At 38.4% G+C, this 15,443-nt stretch overlaps 1 protein-coding gene across 7 annotated transcripts in view; it reads left to right on the top strand.

The window, feature by feature from the left end:
- Positions 1–1,343: 1,343 nt before the first annotated feature.
- cblc (Cbl proto-oncogene C, E3 ubiquitin protein ligase) overlaps positions 1,344–15,443 on the top strand; it is a 15,022-nt gene continuing 922 nt past the window's right edge. The window contains exons 1-13 of one of the 7 annotated variants that reach the window (XM_039804853.1): positions 1,344–1,504; positions 1,732–1,846; positions 2,155–2,535; positions 7,410–7,556; positions 7,638–7,794; positions 8,609–8,730; positions 9,261–9,398; positions 9,486–9,573; positions 9,756–9,887; positions 11,792–11,977; positions 13,336–13,479; positions 13,812–13,867; positions 14,525–14,580. In XM_039804853.1, coding sequence (XP_039660787.1) covers positions 1,489–1,504; positions 1,732–1,846; positions 2,155–2,535; positions 7,410–7,556; positions 7,638–7,794; positions 8,609–8,730; positions 9,261–9,398; positions 9,486–9,573; positions 9,756–9,887; positions 11,792–11,977; positions 13,336–13,479; positions 13,812–13,867; positions 14,525–14,580 — 1,738 coding nt within the window. In that variant the 5' untranslated portion in view covers positions 1,344–1,488. Of the gene's footprint in view, positions 1,505–1,551; positions 1,947–2,154; positions 2,536–7,409; positions 7,557–7,637; positions 7,795–8,608; positions 8,731–9,260; positions 9,399–9,485; positions 9,574–9,755; positions 9,888–11,791; positions 11,978–13,335; positions 13,480–13,808; positions 13,868–14,521; positions 14,581–15,443 lie in introns of those variants that run through there. The other 6 variants (XM_039804852.1, XM_039804851.1, XM_039804849.1 and 3 more) reach the window with 6 other exon arrangements.

Below are 15,443 nucleotides of genomic sequence, written 5' to 3'. Positions count from 1 at the left end.
AGTATGTGTGGTAAATAAAGGTTTTAGGTAAATTTTTGTTATTATTTTAGGTTAAGTGAAGGGTGAGAGCTTCACTGGCTGCTAATAGAGACAACACATATTCTTCAGCTTTCTTATCTGTCTTTTATACTTCAGTGGATATAAAGGATAGATAGAACAGCAACTTTTTTTCTTTCATTATTATAGTTATGCACACATTCTAAATTTACTGAAATTAAAGTTGACCTGATGATGGCACTAAAAGAAAAGTTGTTTACAAATTGCTGTTTAAAGAGGGATGGTAGAAGATATTTGAGGAGACATCCAGCTACAGGTAAGAGGGACCCTGACACACATCTATGAACAAGAGAAGCACGTGTCCATGGGAAATTTAATTTTAAAACAGATGCTTGTTTGAAAATATTCACAACAAAATGTATCTTCTTTGCTTGAAGCGTTTCATTTCAAAACACAATACATCTTGTATAAATCCTTCATGAAAGGCTTCATTCATTCGTGATTACGCCCTTTGTTCTCTGTCATCATTAAAATAACTCATACTTATCTTACACAGTAATCAGTCATTTCACAAGAGCCATGTACTGTCACGTATCATTGTAAATTGAATATATTTTGGTTTTTGGACTGTTGGTCGGAAAAAAACAAGACATCTGAAGACATCATCTTGATTTTGGGTTCTGTTAGCGTGTTATCATGCTAACATTTGCTAATTAGCACTAAAGACAAAGTACAACTGAGACTGAAGGGAAAGTCATTTGTTTTTTCAGGTGTTTGATTAGAAACCAAAACACTGGAGTAATAAACATTTTGACCTGATGATGGCGATAAAAGAAAGCGTCCTGAGAGGGACATGATGTGTGTATTAAATTGAATGCCAATCCAGTCAATAGTTAAGACATTTCACTCAAAACCACAAATGTCAACCTCGTGAGGGCACTGTAGGAAAAGTCAGAGGATCACCAAAGTCATTAGGATTCATCCTCCGTTCCATGAATGTCTGTACACAATTTTGTGGCAATCAATCCAACAGTTTTAAAAATATTTCAGTATGAACCAAAGTGGTGGATGTACCTGACAAACAAAACTTTGACCTTTGCTTTGAATATGCAGGCATCCTGTCTGTAAGTAGTGGCACAATGCTTTCATTCTTAGTAAATATATATTTGTTGAGGTCACAATCTCTTTCTTTCTCTCTCTCTCTCTCTCTCTCTCTCTCTCTCTCTCTCTCTCTCTCTCTCTCTGCTTGCCTGCCTGAGCAATAGAGCAAAGAGAACAAACCTGTTTGGCTGGCTGCAACCAGGAAACCAATCAAAGGGTGCACCAAGAAAAGACACAGAGAGAGAGAGAGAGAGAGAGTTACATCAAGAAAAAGAAAACAAAAAAGCAGCAGCAACGTTTCAGCCAATGACATGTTTCCGCTGTGCTGTGCTGTGAGTAGATGTCTCTGCTCTGCTGACCCTGACAGCATGGGACTGCTCTACTGATGAGATGTGTGATCTTATTGGTAAGTGTGCTAGATAAGGGGTAAGAAAGGCGACATGTGTTAGGGTGGAGAGAGTTGAGATCGTAGAAGTTGAAACTGTTTCAGTGGTTTAGTATCAGTGTCAAGCCTTCCCTTCCTTTGTTTTTTGTTCACTCTTTTGGCCTCTTGTGATGCATTGTTCGTGTTGTAAAAATCTTCAAAAGACAGCCTCTGTATAACAGAGATTGTATTTTTGTATTTTTCTGAAGATCTGACTGAGAAGGCTACAAACGGAACCGAGTGGCTGTTTTGGGAGGAAATGCTAAGCTTCATGTGCATTTTAGAAGATGTTGTAATTGAACCTGCTACCGTTTGTTGGAAAATGTAATGCTGTTGGATTATCTTATGAATCAAGGATAGATGCTGTTTGGGGTGACTATGATGTGTGCTTTTCCAATGAAGCTGGGAACTCACAAAAATCATTGTAAGGACAATAAATGCCAACTTAAACACATTTAAAAATTTGAGCCAGTATGAATAGCTTCTCCTATTTTTGCTCATAAACATTTACATATTCAAAATAGAGTTTTCATATCTGTTAAAAACAGTAGGACATTATTGTCACACCCACACACATGTAGCCAGACTGACATTTAAGGTCAATTTTGATTTGTGACATAACTTCACAACAGCGGAATGATGGCAGCAGCTGGTTCAGGGGTCTCCTTGAGCCCAAAATCAAGCTCCCAGCCCCCTACCAGTGGAGACCGGCGGCTAGTGGACAAGGCCCTCAGAAGACTGGATAAGCTCCGGGAGCTGTGCACTCACCCCCGGCTGGGCCTGAGGAACAGTCCACCATACCTGCCAGACCTGGTATCTGAGACAGCAACACTGCTTATGGATGTCTGGGAGCCCTACCGAAGCCCCAAGGCAGCAGGCGGACAGGTGCCCAGAGGAGACGAGGCCAAATACCTGAGGATCCACATCAGAAACCTGCTGGATAAGACGGACAGGGCTTTGCTGCTGTTCAAAGAGGGACGGGAGAAGATATTTGAGGAGACATCCAGCTACAGGTAAGAAGGCCCCTGGCTGACACACAGAAAGAAATGTATGATGTGTTTCTTTCTAAAATGCAACATATCTTATTTTATTTTTTATTTAAATCCTTTAATGAAATGCTTCTTTCATTCATTTATGATTACATCCTTTGTCCTGTCATTTTATAAGTACTGTCACGTGTTCAAACGTGACCAAAAAAGCAATTCACCTTTTAACATTAATCAACAAATATTTTGACAATCAATTAATCATTTCAGTCATTTATCTAACTAAAAATGCCAAACTGTGCTGCTTCAAGCTTCTTAAATATGGGAATTTGCAGTTTTTATGTGATTTGTATCATTGTATATTGATTGATTGATTGTTTTTTGACTGTTGGTTGGAAAAAAACAAGACATCTAAAGACATCATCTTGGGCATTTTTTTTAACTGTTTTTGGACTGTTTTTGGACACACGATAATTACAATGATTATTAAATGCAACTCCAAAAGTTTCACATATCAGTATCAGAATCAGAATCAGGAATACTTTAATAATCCCAGGGGGAAATTATTTTCATTACCACTCCAAGTATACAAACAATAAAAAACATATATTATCAATACTTTAAACATATATAATAAAAACAAATATACAGTAATAATATATAAATATGAAATGTATAGCGTTAATGCAAATAGTGCAATAAAAAAGAGAAATGATTGTCTATGTTGAGATATATATATATTGAGTGAAGTTAAAGCAACTTAGTTCACACAAATGAAAAAGACAAACAAACATATTTTCTCACTTTCATGTAACACTATTTAGCCATTTTTGTTTTGTTGCTCAGGTTTTGAGATATCCGTCTCTGATTTCTGCCGCCATACTACAATAGTTTCAATAAACACAACACTCACAGCATTAAAACAATATAATTAAAAGTTCAAGAAAAGGTTTGCCCCGTAACTCTGAATAATTACTCTGTGGATTATCCAGAGTAACGGGGGAAAGACTACCCAAACCTAAACAAATAAAACCCAAAATATCTGCGTGGCAGGTGCCACCCGAGGTAACTGACCATTGAAGGATGTGTTATGCTTGCCATTTTCTTCCCTACTCAACAAGATGATGTTCTCAAAATGAGGAATATTATCTTTTTCCAGATGTATTCCTCTTTGTAACCTGATCTTCTGTAAATACACTGACGGCGGGATCAGAAAGAGGCCACACATCCCTCAAATCTTTATCCGGTTCCTTGGGACCGGGCCTTGGGCTCTTTACTCAGCTCATGCTCTTTAAAAAAGTACAATAATCCAAAAGTAGTCTTCTGTATTTGCATGACTAAGAGAAAGAGTTATAACCTAATACTAGCCAGTTATGATAGAGGCTGTGGCCCTTCCTTGAAAACTAAATTAAATGAACTGAAATAACTCTGTTACACCATCTATAGAAGCTACAGTTTAATAAAATAACTTCCCCAATTCCCACAAGTCAAATATAGACGTCATTGTGCGCCAGAGAAAGAAAAATGACCACGTTCACTAAGTTTGCTGTTTGGCTAAAGTGGATGTTTTGGAACAGCTTAAAGAGAGTGACATTTGGAGTTTGGACTGCGTCTGCTTCTTCTGTTGAGACTACTAATGACGGAGGTGGGAAAAGGGCCAAACCTGCGTCTTTGTGATGCTAATGCACAGAAAAACTGTTGGCAAAAGCAACTACAGTTTGTGAGCAGCTTTGGAGAGCGACTGTCTGGCCTTGAACAGACAATTTTTTTGTCTGTTTATGTCCATACAGTTGTATCCATAGGGTATACACAGATATCCTCTGCTTTTACTGTATCTTCTAACCTGCATGTGCCCTAAATTCAGGACTGGATGAGCACTCAACTACTCTGCTGTATTTACTGCAAATATATCCCGACACTACACAACATACAGTATAAGAGGGACCTGGAGCACATGGTTATAAGTAAAGCTTTTACTGTAATAAAGGGCAGCATCAAAAGTTTTAACAACCAACATGTCAGAGTAGAAAGTCTTTATTCTAGTTTTTACTCGGATGAAGACTGTTTGTTGCTATCGATCTATCCGTCTATCCATCTATCCATCTATCCATCTATCATTGGCAATTTTAAACCCTTTTAAAAAAAAAGTTTGCGAACTTTTCTATTTATCTATCTCTTATCTATCTATCTATCTATCTATATCTATTTATCTATCCTGACATTTTGACTCTACTCTACAACATTAAATGTATGCCATTTTTACATACACCAGCTTTTATGAAAGATTTTATTTCAGCAGAATCTGAAAACCATATAAAGCCATATTAAAAGGTTTATTGCATCATCTTGCACACAGATGGCATTCTCACCACAGCTAGGTCTGCATGGGCAGTCATGTGGCAAATTTACATAGTGTTATGTGTAATGTGGCTCAGATGTCAGGGCAAATTCTGTAAATATCATATTTGGTGTTTTTTAGAACGCCATAATGTCCTCTTTTTTTGCAGCTTATTATCCCACAGACATAACAGAGTAAGCTGTAGGTACGTTGTCTATTTCTAATAACATTGACTGTTGGATGGCTAAAATAAAAGTCTCCCTTTTTTTCAGTAGCAAGTGAAATGTTTATCATGTGAAGCTTACAACAGAACTGAAGTAAGAGACGGTGGAGGCGACAAACAGAAACAGACAGTGAAATGTTCTAGCTGCTGGATTTATGCAAATGTCTAAAGCGTACAACTAGAACTGTAAGCAGAAACAACACAAGAAACATGCATACATGTATTGATATCAATTATGTAATAGATCAGTTCATTTCTAATTAAAGATGAAAATGTGTGTTATACATTTCACATGAAAAAAATTTACTTGCCATGCCCTACAGCGCTTAATTTTGGCAGACAAATATTTGATCAGCATTTAATTTTTCAGAGTACTCATTGTGATCAGGGTGTGGTTTTCGAATGTGTAATTTCAATTAAAATGTGTAATCACAACGTTTTAGCAAACAAACACTGATAATAGATCTTTTTAGATTTTAGAATGCAGAACTGATTTGAATTTAGAAAATATGAGAATTAATACGAGGGTCACTCTTAGATAGTTTTAAGTTCTGGGTCTGGAAGTTTCAAAGCTAACATGTATTACATTCTCCATAGTGCATCTGAAAATATATAAAGAGGCTTTCACTGATGTATGAAGGTGCACGGCTCTATTAAGTTAGAATGGACTGAAATGTCTTCTTCCATCAGGTGCTGGTAGAGTGCAGGAGTTCAAACGTGACTCAAAGATCTTATAAAGTTATTCTCTGATTCTGTATTAGACAAAAAATATTTGAAGCGATCAATGCATTTCACATAGAGCTTCTTCGGCTACACTGGTCAAGCTAATGAGCAGTATTCAGTCTCTAACAGAGACACAATTACACTAAATGACAATCAACCAAACAAAAGGATTAGCGTAAGGCAATGCATTGTCCAGACTGCTGCATTACTGTGAATAACATTTGGTGTGTTAACCTGAGGCACTGTGACTTACACATTTCCTCCCATGTTACTCTCACCTCATCATCACCATAGAGGGTTTCCTTTCCTCATTGAGGTGGAAAGTTTATGACCACCACCCACACGATCAAATGCCTGGACAGATCTGCAAAAGATTTCCAGCGTTGCAACAATGTCTTACAAAAGAGGCGATATGGTTTTATAAAGGTGAAAACTAATGGGTTGGATTTTTATGTATTTTTGATCACTTAATGTGAAATATGGTGGAGAAATTTGATATAGTCAAGTTTATGAAAAACAAAAAAATCCTCCCGCACTGGAAAACATATTTGGGTTATTACGTTTGAACTACACAGAGCAGAATGGACTCTTCAGTGAAGCAGGAGAAGTATTATGTAAAATACATGTTCAGAAAGGATCTTCAAAGAAAATAATTTAGAGTTTATTTTTACTCTTTCCTGTTCGACGTCATACAAAAGTGTTATTGTTGTCAAAGAATGTCTTCTGCTGGTGTTACAGTAGATTCAATTTTGAATGCAGCGTTTTGGTTGTTTTACAGTAATCTATTTTGAGTCTGAAATTGCACCAAGCTGCAAAAGAGGTTGAGAGACATGTTTAAAGGGTATTTTACTGTAAAAAGTAAACTCAGAGTGAGAAATGTGCATAAACAAATGACAAAATATTTAAATCTAATTTATTGAATTACCCTAGAATAGTCGAGAAAGAGAGTACTGCACATACTGATAAAGACTGACCTTGAGTGACACACTGGCCACTGGAACATTCTGTGGTATTTACAGACAAGCATGCAGCAGAGAGCATCCTGTTTGCTCGCTGGACTACCTGTGTGTGTGTGTGTGTGTGTGTGTGTGTGTGTGTGTGTGTGTGTGTGTGTGTGTGTGTGTGTGTGTGTGTGTGTGTGTGTGTGTGTGTGTGTGTGTGTGTGTGTGTGTGTGTGTCTATGGAAAGTATCAGCATGCTTGTACCAACTGAAAAGAAGCAATAGCGTATCACATGTACAAAAGTTAGAGCTATGTTTCCCTAAAAAAAAAAGGTGGCTGCAGAATTTATTTATTTTTTCTTTCCATTTTTCACTCAATCGATTCATAGCCAACTCCAACTGTTTACCACAGTTGTCATTGCTGAACATGCTTGCATGCTGGTTTGATACCAATGACTTCACACACCTACACTGCGGCCCTTATAGTGACACATCATGTAATAATTACTTAAAACTTAAAGAAAACAAATGTATTATTTATATATATATTTATATATATTTGTACAAGCATATTTTTTTCAACACCACAGGGCCAGTAAAGACTGACAAGTCCAAGCAAAGTAAAGCTATTTCTATTTCTGAATCTGCAACTGAAAGTCTGCTGTTCTCATTCTCAGGAGGAACTTGACTAAACTGTCGTTGCTGTTCAGCCACATGCTCTGGGAGCTGAGGGCCATGTTTCCAGGGGGCGGTTTTCAGGGTGACACCTACAGGGTGACTAAGACTGAGGCTGCGGCCTTTTGGATGCAATCATTTGGAAATAAGTGAGTTTGGGGAATTTCTTTTATTGTAGTTGGCACATTGTGTGTCCATGTTTGCTACATGTTAATAATGTGTTCTGACAGGTGTATAGTGCAGTGGAATAGATTCAAAGAGCAGCTGCAGAGTGTACATGCATTTGAGGAAGGGATGGAGTCCATGGCTCTGAAGTCAACTATAGATCTCACCTGTAATGACCACATCTCTGTGTTTGAGTTTGACATCTTCACCAGACTGTTTCAGGTAAGGTGAAATATTCCAGTAAAAAGTAATACACTGATTTCTTAAAGGAATAGTTTGGTAAATCTGCTCAGTCGCTTTCTTGCTAAGAGTTAGATGAGAAGATAGATACCTCTCTCATATCTGTACACTAAATATGAAGCTACAGCTGGTTAGCTTAGTTTAGCATAAAGACGGGAAACAAGGGGGAAACAAACAGCTAGCCTTGTTCTGTCCAAAGGGAACAAAAAAGATTTACCTACCGGCGCCTCTAAAGATCACAACTGAAAATGTTATGTATTATTTGTTTAATCAGAGCACTAATGTAAGTGTAAAAGCAAGTTTCCAGGGGGTTATGAGCCAGACTATTTCTTGACTAGACACAGTGCTTTCACTTGTTGCCTGGAAACCTTGATGACAAGACTCCAGGAAGTCACTGCTCCCGGCCAAGAAACATTCGAGGCACATAATCCCTCCAAAAACCACAACTTTCACAACTTCAGTTTTTGTACGATTCTTTGTATGAACAAACAATATATAATGTGTTAATGTGTGAGTTTAGGAGGCAGATTGATTTACCTTTAACCTTTAGCCAGGCTAGCAGCTGTTTCTCCCTGTTTCCAGTCTTTATACTGAGCTAAATTAACTAGCTGCTGGTTGTAGCTTTATATTTAGTGTACAGACATTAGATAGGCATCTTCTGATCTACAGCAATCCTTGGCAAGACAATTATTATTTAATAATAATAATAATAATAAGTATTTCCCAAATGTTGAACTATTCCCTTAATGATGTTCACATCCTTAGTCTCCTCTTTGATTCTCTCCTCTCATTTCAGCCCTGGAGGTCACTCATAACGAACTGGAACCAGCTTGCAGTGACTCATCCAGGCTACATGGCCTTCCTCACCTATGACCAGGTTATAGCTCGTCTGGAACACTACCTGCATAGACCTGGGAGGTGAGGACGAGCACAGCAACGAGCTCTGACTAATGCACTTCGCAGAGAAGCTAAACTCAAAATAGTACTGAGGAGATTGTTGAGAACTTGAGTTCAAATCTGGATCTGATCTAAGTTGTAAGGAGTGAGGAACATAGAACTACAGCACTCCAACTTTAAGTACCTGGCTATCCATTACAAACAATTTAGAAAAATTGGCCAGGGGAAAGAGGCTTCATTTATAACTTTTTAATCTATTTTGAAGTATTTCTTTTCCTCTTGAGTTTTTGGCATAATTATATTTAATAATTCAAACTCAAGTTTTCCAGCTTTCTGTCTTTAATTCAAGGAATGTTGTACTTGCTATGTTAAGTACAGCTCCATGACAATAAGCATGGCCTATTCTGTAACGTCAATATTATAACTGTTTTAAGAATGAGAGGAAGTTTATTGGAATGAATTGCATAAATACATAAAATAAGAACTAAATGCAGTCAAAAGCAATTATATTGCTAAGTGTGATTTACCAGTGTGATCTCTTTCCCTCCAAGCTATATCTTCCGTCTTAGTTGCACAAGAATGGGCCAGTGGGCTATTGGCCATGTTACAAGAGAAGGTGGCATCGTCCAGACCATCCCCCAGAATACACCGCTCTACCAGGCACTCATTCAGGGCTTCAAGGAAAGCTGGTTAGGACAAACACACTCAGCTCTCAAGTTAATTTAGTTATTTGCTTGTGTCTTTTCTCTAAGCGCTGTTTGTTTGTGTGCCTGCAGCTACCTGTACCCAGATGGCCGTGATGTGAACCCCGACCTGACAAGCTTGTGTGAACCGGCCCAGAAGGGCAAAGTCAAAGTTACAGAAGTAAGTGGATGTACCACCTACCTCTTTACGAATTCATCAAACTGCTCTTGATGTATCAAACTAAAAGCTTCCTGAGACTTCACCAAGACAAAACATAGATCATATCCTGAGACGTTCTCTTATCGTTTTCTATCTTGTCTCTCTGTCTATCCACCAACACCGCCACTGTTAACGGCCAACAGGAGCAGTATGAGCTTTACTGTGATATCGGCAGCACATTCCAGCTGTGTAAGATCTGTGCAGAGAGGGATAAGGATACTCGTATCCAGCCGTGTGGGCATCTCCTGTGCAAACGCTGCCTCACAGGCTGGCAGGTATGAACCCCCATCCACTTACTCATTGTGGCCTAACTGTACAGTGTATAAACACATGATTATCTTCAGCCAACCCATGGTTAATACTGACATCCTAAACCGAGGCAGAGTGTTACCGTAACCGTTTTGTGTGTTCAGTGGAGCGAAACAGTCAGTGTCAAAAATATGCTTGTGTTTAACAAAGCGTGTGAGTGATGGTACTCACATGCTTTGTTATATAACCCTCACAAATCAATGGCATGTAATTTATTCATTTGAAACCAATGACCTCACATTTCTCAGTATCTCCACATACAATGGCTGAAATGAGGAATTCCTGACATTCTTTTTTATCTGTGCAAAGCTTTCCTCCAATAAAATAAAAAAAACTTAAAACTGCAGTGTTAAAAACACTATGAACTAAAGCTGATTCTGCCATGCCATAGCAAGATATGCAGAAGCTCATATAGTGGTCTACCAATGAAATTAATTACATTTGATCATTTTAGATGCTACATAAATCCCAAAAGTCTCTCTGTCATGTGGATAGCATGTCCTGCAACATAGCTCCTCCGACTTTCTACTTCCTCTTTTAATCACAGAGTGACATTGAAGGCATCCAGTCAGAATTAAAGTTGCAGCTGGCAAATTCCAGCTGCATGCTTTACTACTATTTATTTCAGTCAGCTAGCCAGTAGCCTCCCATCTGTTCTGGAGGTGTTTAAGTCTTTGCAAAGGTGCAGAGCAGCATATCCTGACATTTGGGCTGATGACTTCCTGTGTGATCACAGGCTGACATCCTCCTCAAACTGCATCGGTCACACTCACTTTGAGCAAAAGTATGTGTGAGAGTAAAGGGGGGACGGGAGGAGGGAGAGAGACAGACCGATGGACAGGAAAAGAAAACTAGATATGCTTCATGGATGTCAGATCACAATGGAAAAGTTGTAAGTTAGTCTAGACTGTGGTCAACCAAACTTCCTCATCAATAGTGAGTTTACATACAATACAAGGACAGACAGTTAATCTCTGAAGTAACTAAATCACAATTTCAAAGGCCCACATTTGCAGCTGAATACCAAAAGTTACCTAAAGAAAACCAAAGTTACCAAGTTAACCAAAGTTTAAAATAGGCCAAATAATAGTTGTCCAAATTGCAGTTATATCAGTCAGACAAACTTAGATAAGGGGAGCAATCTGAAAAATCATGTCAAATACATGGACAGACTGCATCTGCAAAGGTCGGTGGTCACGCGTTAAAAAAAAGAAAAAAGAAAGAAAAAAAAAAAGTCATAACGTAAACGTCATAACCGCAATCTACCAAACTGAACCTGGTATTTTCCACCTCCTTCATCTTTCGAAAAACTGGTGGCTTTATTCTTTGAAAACAAGTCCAACCTAGTCCACTACATACACTTCAAAAGAAAGCTGCTCTTAAGACAATGTGTGACAATCCAATCCAACTTTATTTGTTAAGCGCTTTAAAACAACCAAAGTTGACCAAAGTGCTGTACAGAAGAATAAATAAGACATCATAAATAAAATACATAACAATATGACATGAATAAAAATAATAGCTGCGCAATGAAAAGAAATCAATCTAAATAATTAAAAGAAGTAAATTAAGTCAGCATCTTACTAGGTGTCAAAGGCCACATAGAAGAGATGGGTTTTAAGACGGGATTTAAAAACAGACAAAGAAGAGGCCTGTTTAACGTGCAGAGGCAGATCATTCCATAATTTAGGAGCCAACACAGCAAAGGCACGGTCTCCTCTGAGCTTCCGCTTAGTTTTAGGCACACTCAGGAGCAGCTGATCTTCTGAACTGAGAGAGTGAGTGGGGATATAAACAATAGACAATGGGTCTCTACATTCATATAGCGTTTCCATTACTCTGCCCATGACCTGCTGTGATAACTATCTAGCAGAAGTCAGCTGGCCACACCTGCCCATACTGTCGCTGTGACATCAGAGGAACAGAGTCCATCCTCGTCGAGCCCTACCTGCCTGGCAGCGGTAAGTGGGAGGAGGAGGATGAGGACGATGTGGAGGAGGAAGAGGACCATGAGGACATCGAACTGATAGTAAAGGAATTGGCTGCCCTGAGGAAGGTGTGTGAATACATTTCTTTGTACTGTATGATCATTTGTTTTGTTTAATTTCAGCCACGCTAGCAGATGGCAATGTCAGTCTGTCAGTCGGTAAACCACTTTGGTCTAGACTGAATGGATTCCCATGAAATTTGGTGGAGTTATTTGTGGTTTTCAGAGGATGAATCCTACAGACTTTATTGACCCACTGACTTTTCCTCTAGCACCACCATGAGGTTGACATTTGTGGTTTTGAGTGAAAAGTCCCAACAACCATTGGATGGATTGCCATGAAATGTGGTACAAACATTCATGTCCCCTATGTAATAACCGTTTTGGTCCTTTTCATCTAGCACCATCACCAAGTCAACATTTTAACTTGTCCAATACTTTGGTTTATGACCAAATACCTGCAAAAATAATGACATTCCTATCAGGCTCACCTGTTCTTTGTTTTCTGTCACTTAGCAGATGCTGAAATGCTAATGTGCTAAACTAAGATGGTAAATCCAGTCAACATTACCTGTTAAACATTACCTTGTTAGAATTGTCATTTTGAGCATATGTACATTAGCATTTAGCCCAACGTTTGTCTCTGTCTGCAACTCATTCAGTCTATAAGTACATGCTTGTAGTTCAGTAATTTAGCAGGAATTGTATCTGTTTGCTACCAGCCTAATCAATGGAAGTACATTTCCAGTATAAAGCCTGACATCAAGTGCATGGTTCACGCGCCGGATGCCCCTCACCTTCCGCGCTCCGTGTGTTGCCGTTCTTAAAATCCCTTCGATAAGGGAAACAACAACAGACTTCGAACTAGCAAACCACATGCTGAAAATAGCAAGTTTTGAAGAAAATTAGGATTGTGCATTAAGACAGGCCTGCTTGGTTCTTTCGGGGAATGATTATAAAGATTTACAAAGAATATGTTTACGGCATTTACCATCTAACTGGGACGTTTTGGGATAGATTGGCAGGGATTGCTGTGGACGAAGTACACACGGCGATACACTGGTAAGAGCAAATTATGTTTAACCATGCATCCAGCTCATTTAAATAGCTCACGTTACTGTATTGTGTGAACAGTTAACTTCATTTAATATTTTATGTGGCATTTTATTTTGCGGGGTGCAAATGTGCCACCAAAACAAGTTCCTTCCCGAGACCATTTTGCAGAGGCACCATCGCTGCGTCTGGAACTGGAAAGAAATGCAAACAACCAAGAATGTATCTGTGGTGTAGCCAGACCTTACTCCACAGCGCTGTGGAGATAGGTCTAGCAATGCAAGACTTGTTTGCAACATGCAACTCCTTCAGGTTTCTTGTCAAGTAATGCTCTCCAATTCAGAAGCCACATAGTCGACATTTTCTCTCAACAGTTCTCAAGTTTGGATTACCAGGTTCCCAGGTCCCACCTCAACACTCCACCTCTGCCCCCTAAAAACAGCACAACCGCATGCTGTCCATCTCCCTCCAGCCAATCCCAGACATCGACTCTGGACAAACCCTCCCACCAACGTTCAGTAAGTTCCCACAGACACTCAAGCTATTTGCACATTGTTGCTGTATTACCTCTTTTGATGATGTGATGTGTTGCATTTCTCATTTATGCACAGTTTTGCAAAGACTTACCAACTGTAATGTGAATATGTGTAGTAGCCAGGGGTGGAAGTAAAACATTACATTTACTCTCGTTACTTTAACAAAGTTTTTTGAGTATTTTTTTTTTAAATCCATCATTTTACTTGTAGTACTTAAGTATTGTTTTTATCTCAAGTAAGAAAGTACTTACCTACATCCCTCGTAGTAGCTGATGGCTGCGTAATCATTGTGACATGTTTCCTCTCTTCAGCAGGCTCACAGTGGCAATAAAGCACGTAGACGAAACAAACAAGAGACAAACATGGATAGGTGAGACACTGTTTAAAGCAGAGCAATAAAGTGGGAACGTGTGGCTGTTGTCTACATGTATATTGCAAACCTTCAGGAGACAAAATTTAAGCATGCCGCTAAAACTCTACATCTTGATATTGTAGCTTTTTATAGTCTCCTGGTAAAATCTGTTTCAGTTTTCTGTAAGGGAACTAAGAGAAGATGTTTCCACCAAGTTACTGTAACCTTTAACAAGTGTCCAACATAATGCTGGGAACACACTAGATGACTTTATATACCCAGATCAACTGTGCAAAGACTCAGCAAGCAGATTGCACTGATTGTGCACTTTGTTTTGTGGTTGTTTTATGTCTTTGTTGGTTTGATCTTGCATTGAACATTTGTTTATGCACGTCTCCATTTATTTGTTTGTCTATACAATAAAAACCTTGTAATAAAAAGAATAATGCAAACAAACAAATCAGACATTCAGTTAATTATTTTCACAGCTAGACAGATATATGATTATTACAATTATTGAAAATATTTTCTTGTTTAGTTTGATCATTTAAATTCATAATTTGATTAGAATCTCTAATATTTATCAGTATAGAATATCATGCCACAGACATATAGTGTAAAGTTGATTCAGTTATTCACCTATATTTCCATTTCACATTGTTCTGTTTTAAGCAGTGCTGAATTCCTCACAGAAGCAACGTTTTCATCTTCCTCTCAGAAAGGTGGCGACAGTAAGTTATGGCATTTTATAACCTTGTATCCTAAACCGTGCACACCTACAGTGATGAAATTAAAATTAAATTAAAATGTAAAAGGTTAAAAGCCAGTGGTTCTCAGACAGTTGCTGTGCCTCCCTTAGAAAACAATAAAACAAATGGCAAGCCTCTCCAGACACAGACATTGATAGCATACTGGGAACATTAGTAACAAAGGGAGCCTGAATCCTGTTAGCCTGGCTAGCATCTTGTTATTTTATTGTCTCCAAATAAAGCATATTCAAAGATCCTTTCACAGCAGACATTTTGATATGTCATTGCAGAAAAGCACAAGTGGAACTAATAACATGAACGATTGTTTAGTTCTAGCAAGTTCCAGCAATGCAGCAAATAATAATGCAATTAGTGACACTTTTGTTTGACAGGTTGAAGTGTTTGCTCTGAAAAAAGTCTGATTAACTTTAGTTTCACTTCCAGTGTTTTACCTTCGGGTCATGACTAGGGTTGGGTATCGTTTAGATTTTTACAATTCCGATGCCGAACTAGTACTTTTAAAACGATTCCAATTCCTAAACCGATTCTTGAAAAACTGAAAAATGACATCAAAGGTTTAATATGTTTACTAGCAATCGCGTGCAGTGAATGGTTAATATGCTTTTACGTCCGTTTTGGTGAACCCAGAGGGAAAATATGGCATTTTAAAAGTAGCCTACATTTACGGTAGCTAGCTAACAGTAGACTACAGAGAAAGTGTGATATTTTTACGTCCGTTTCGGAGCGACAGAGGGAAAATATTTCAGTCGACACATTAAGTGGAACCAAAATTAGGAACCGAAATTTGCGTACTAATCCGGTCCAATTCCTACCAGTTGTGTTGG

This window comes from Perca fluviatilis, chromosome 7, assembly GCF_010015445.1.
Source record: "Perca fluviatilis chromosome 7, GENO_Pfluv_1.0, whole genome shotgun sequence".
NCBI lineage: Eukaryota > Metazoa > Chordata > Actinopteri > Perciformes > Percidae > Perca > Perca fluviatilis.
This window is presented reverse-complemented; position numbering and strand designations above follow the sequence as displayed.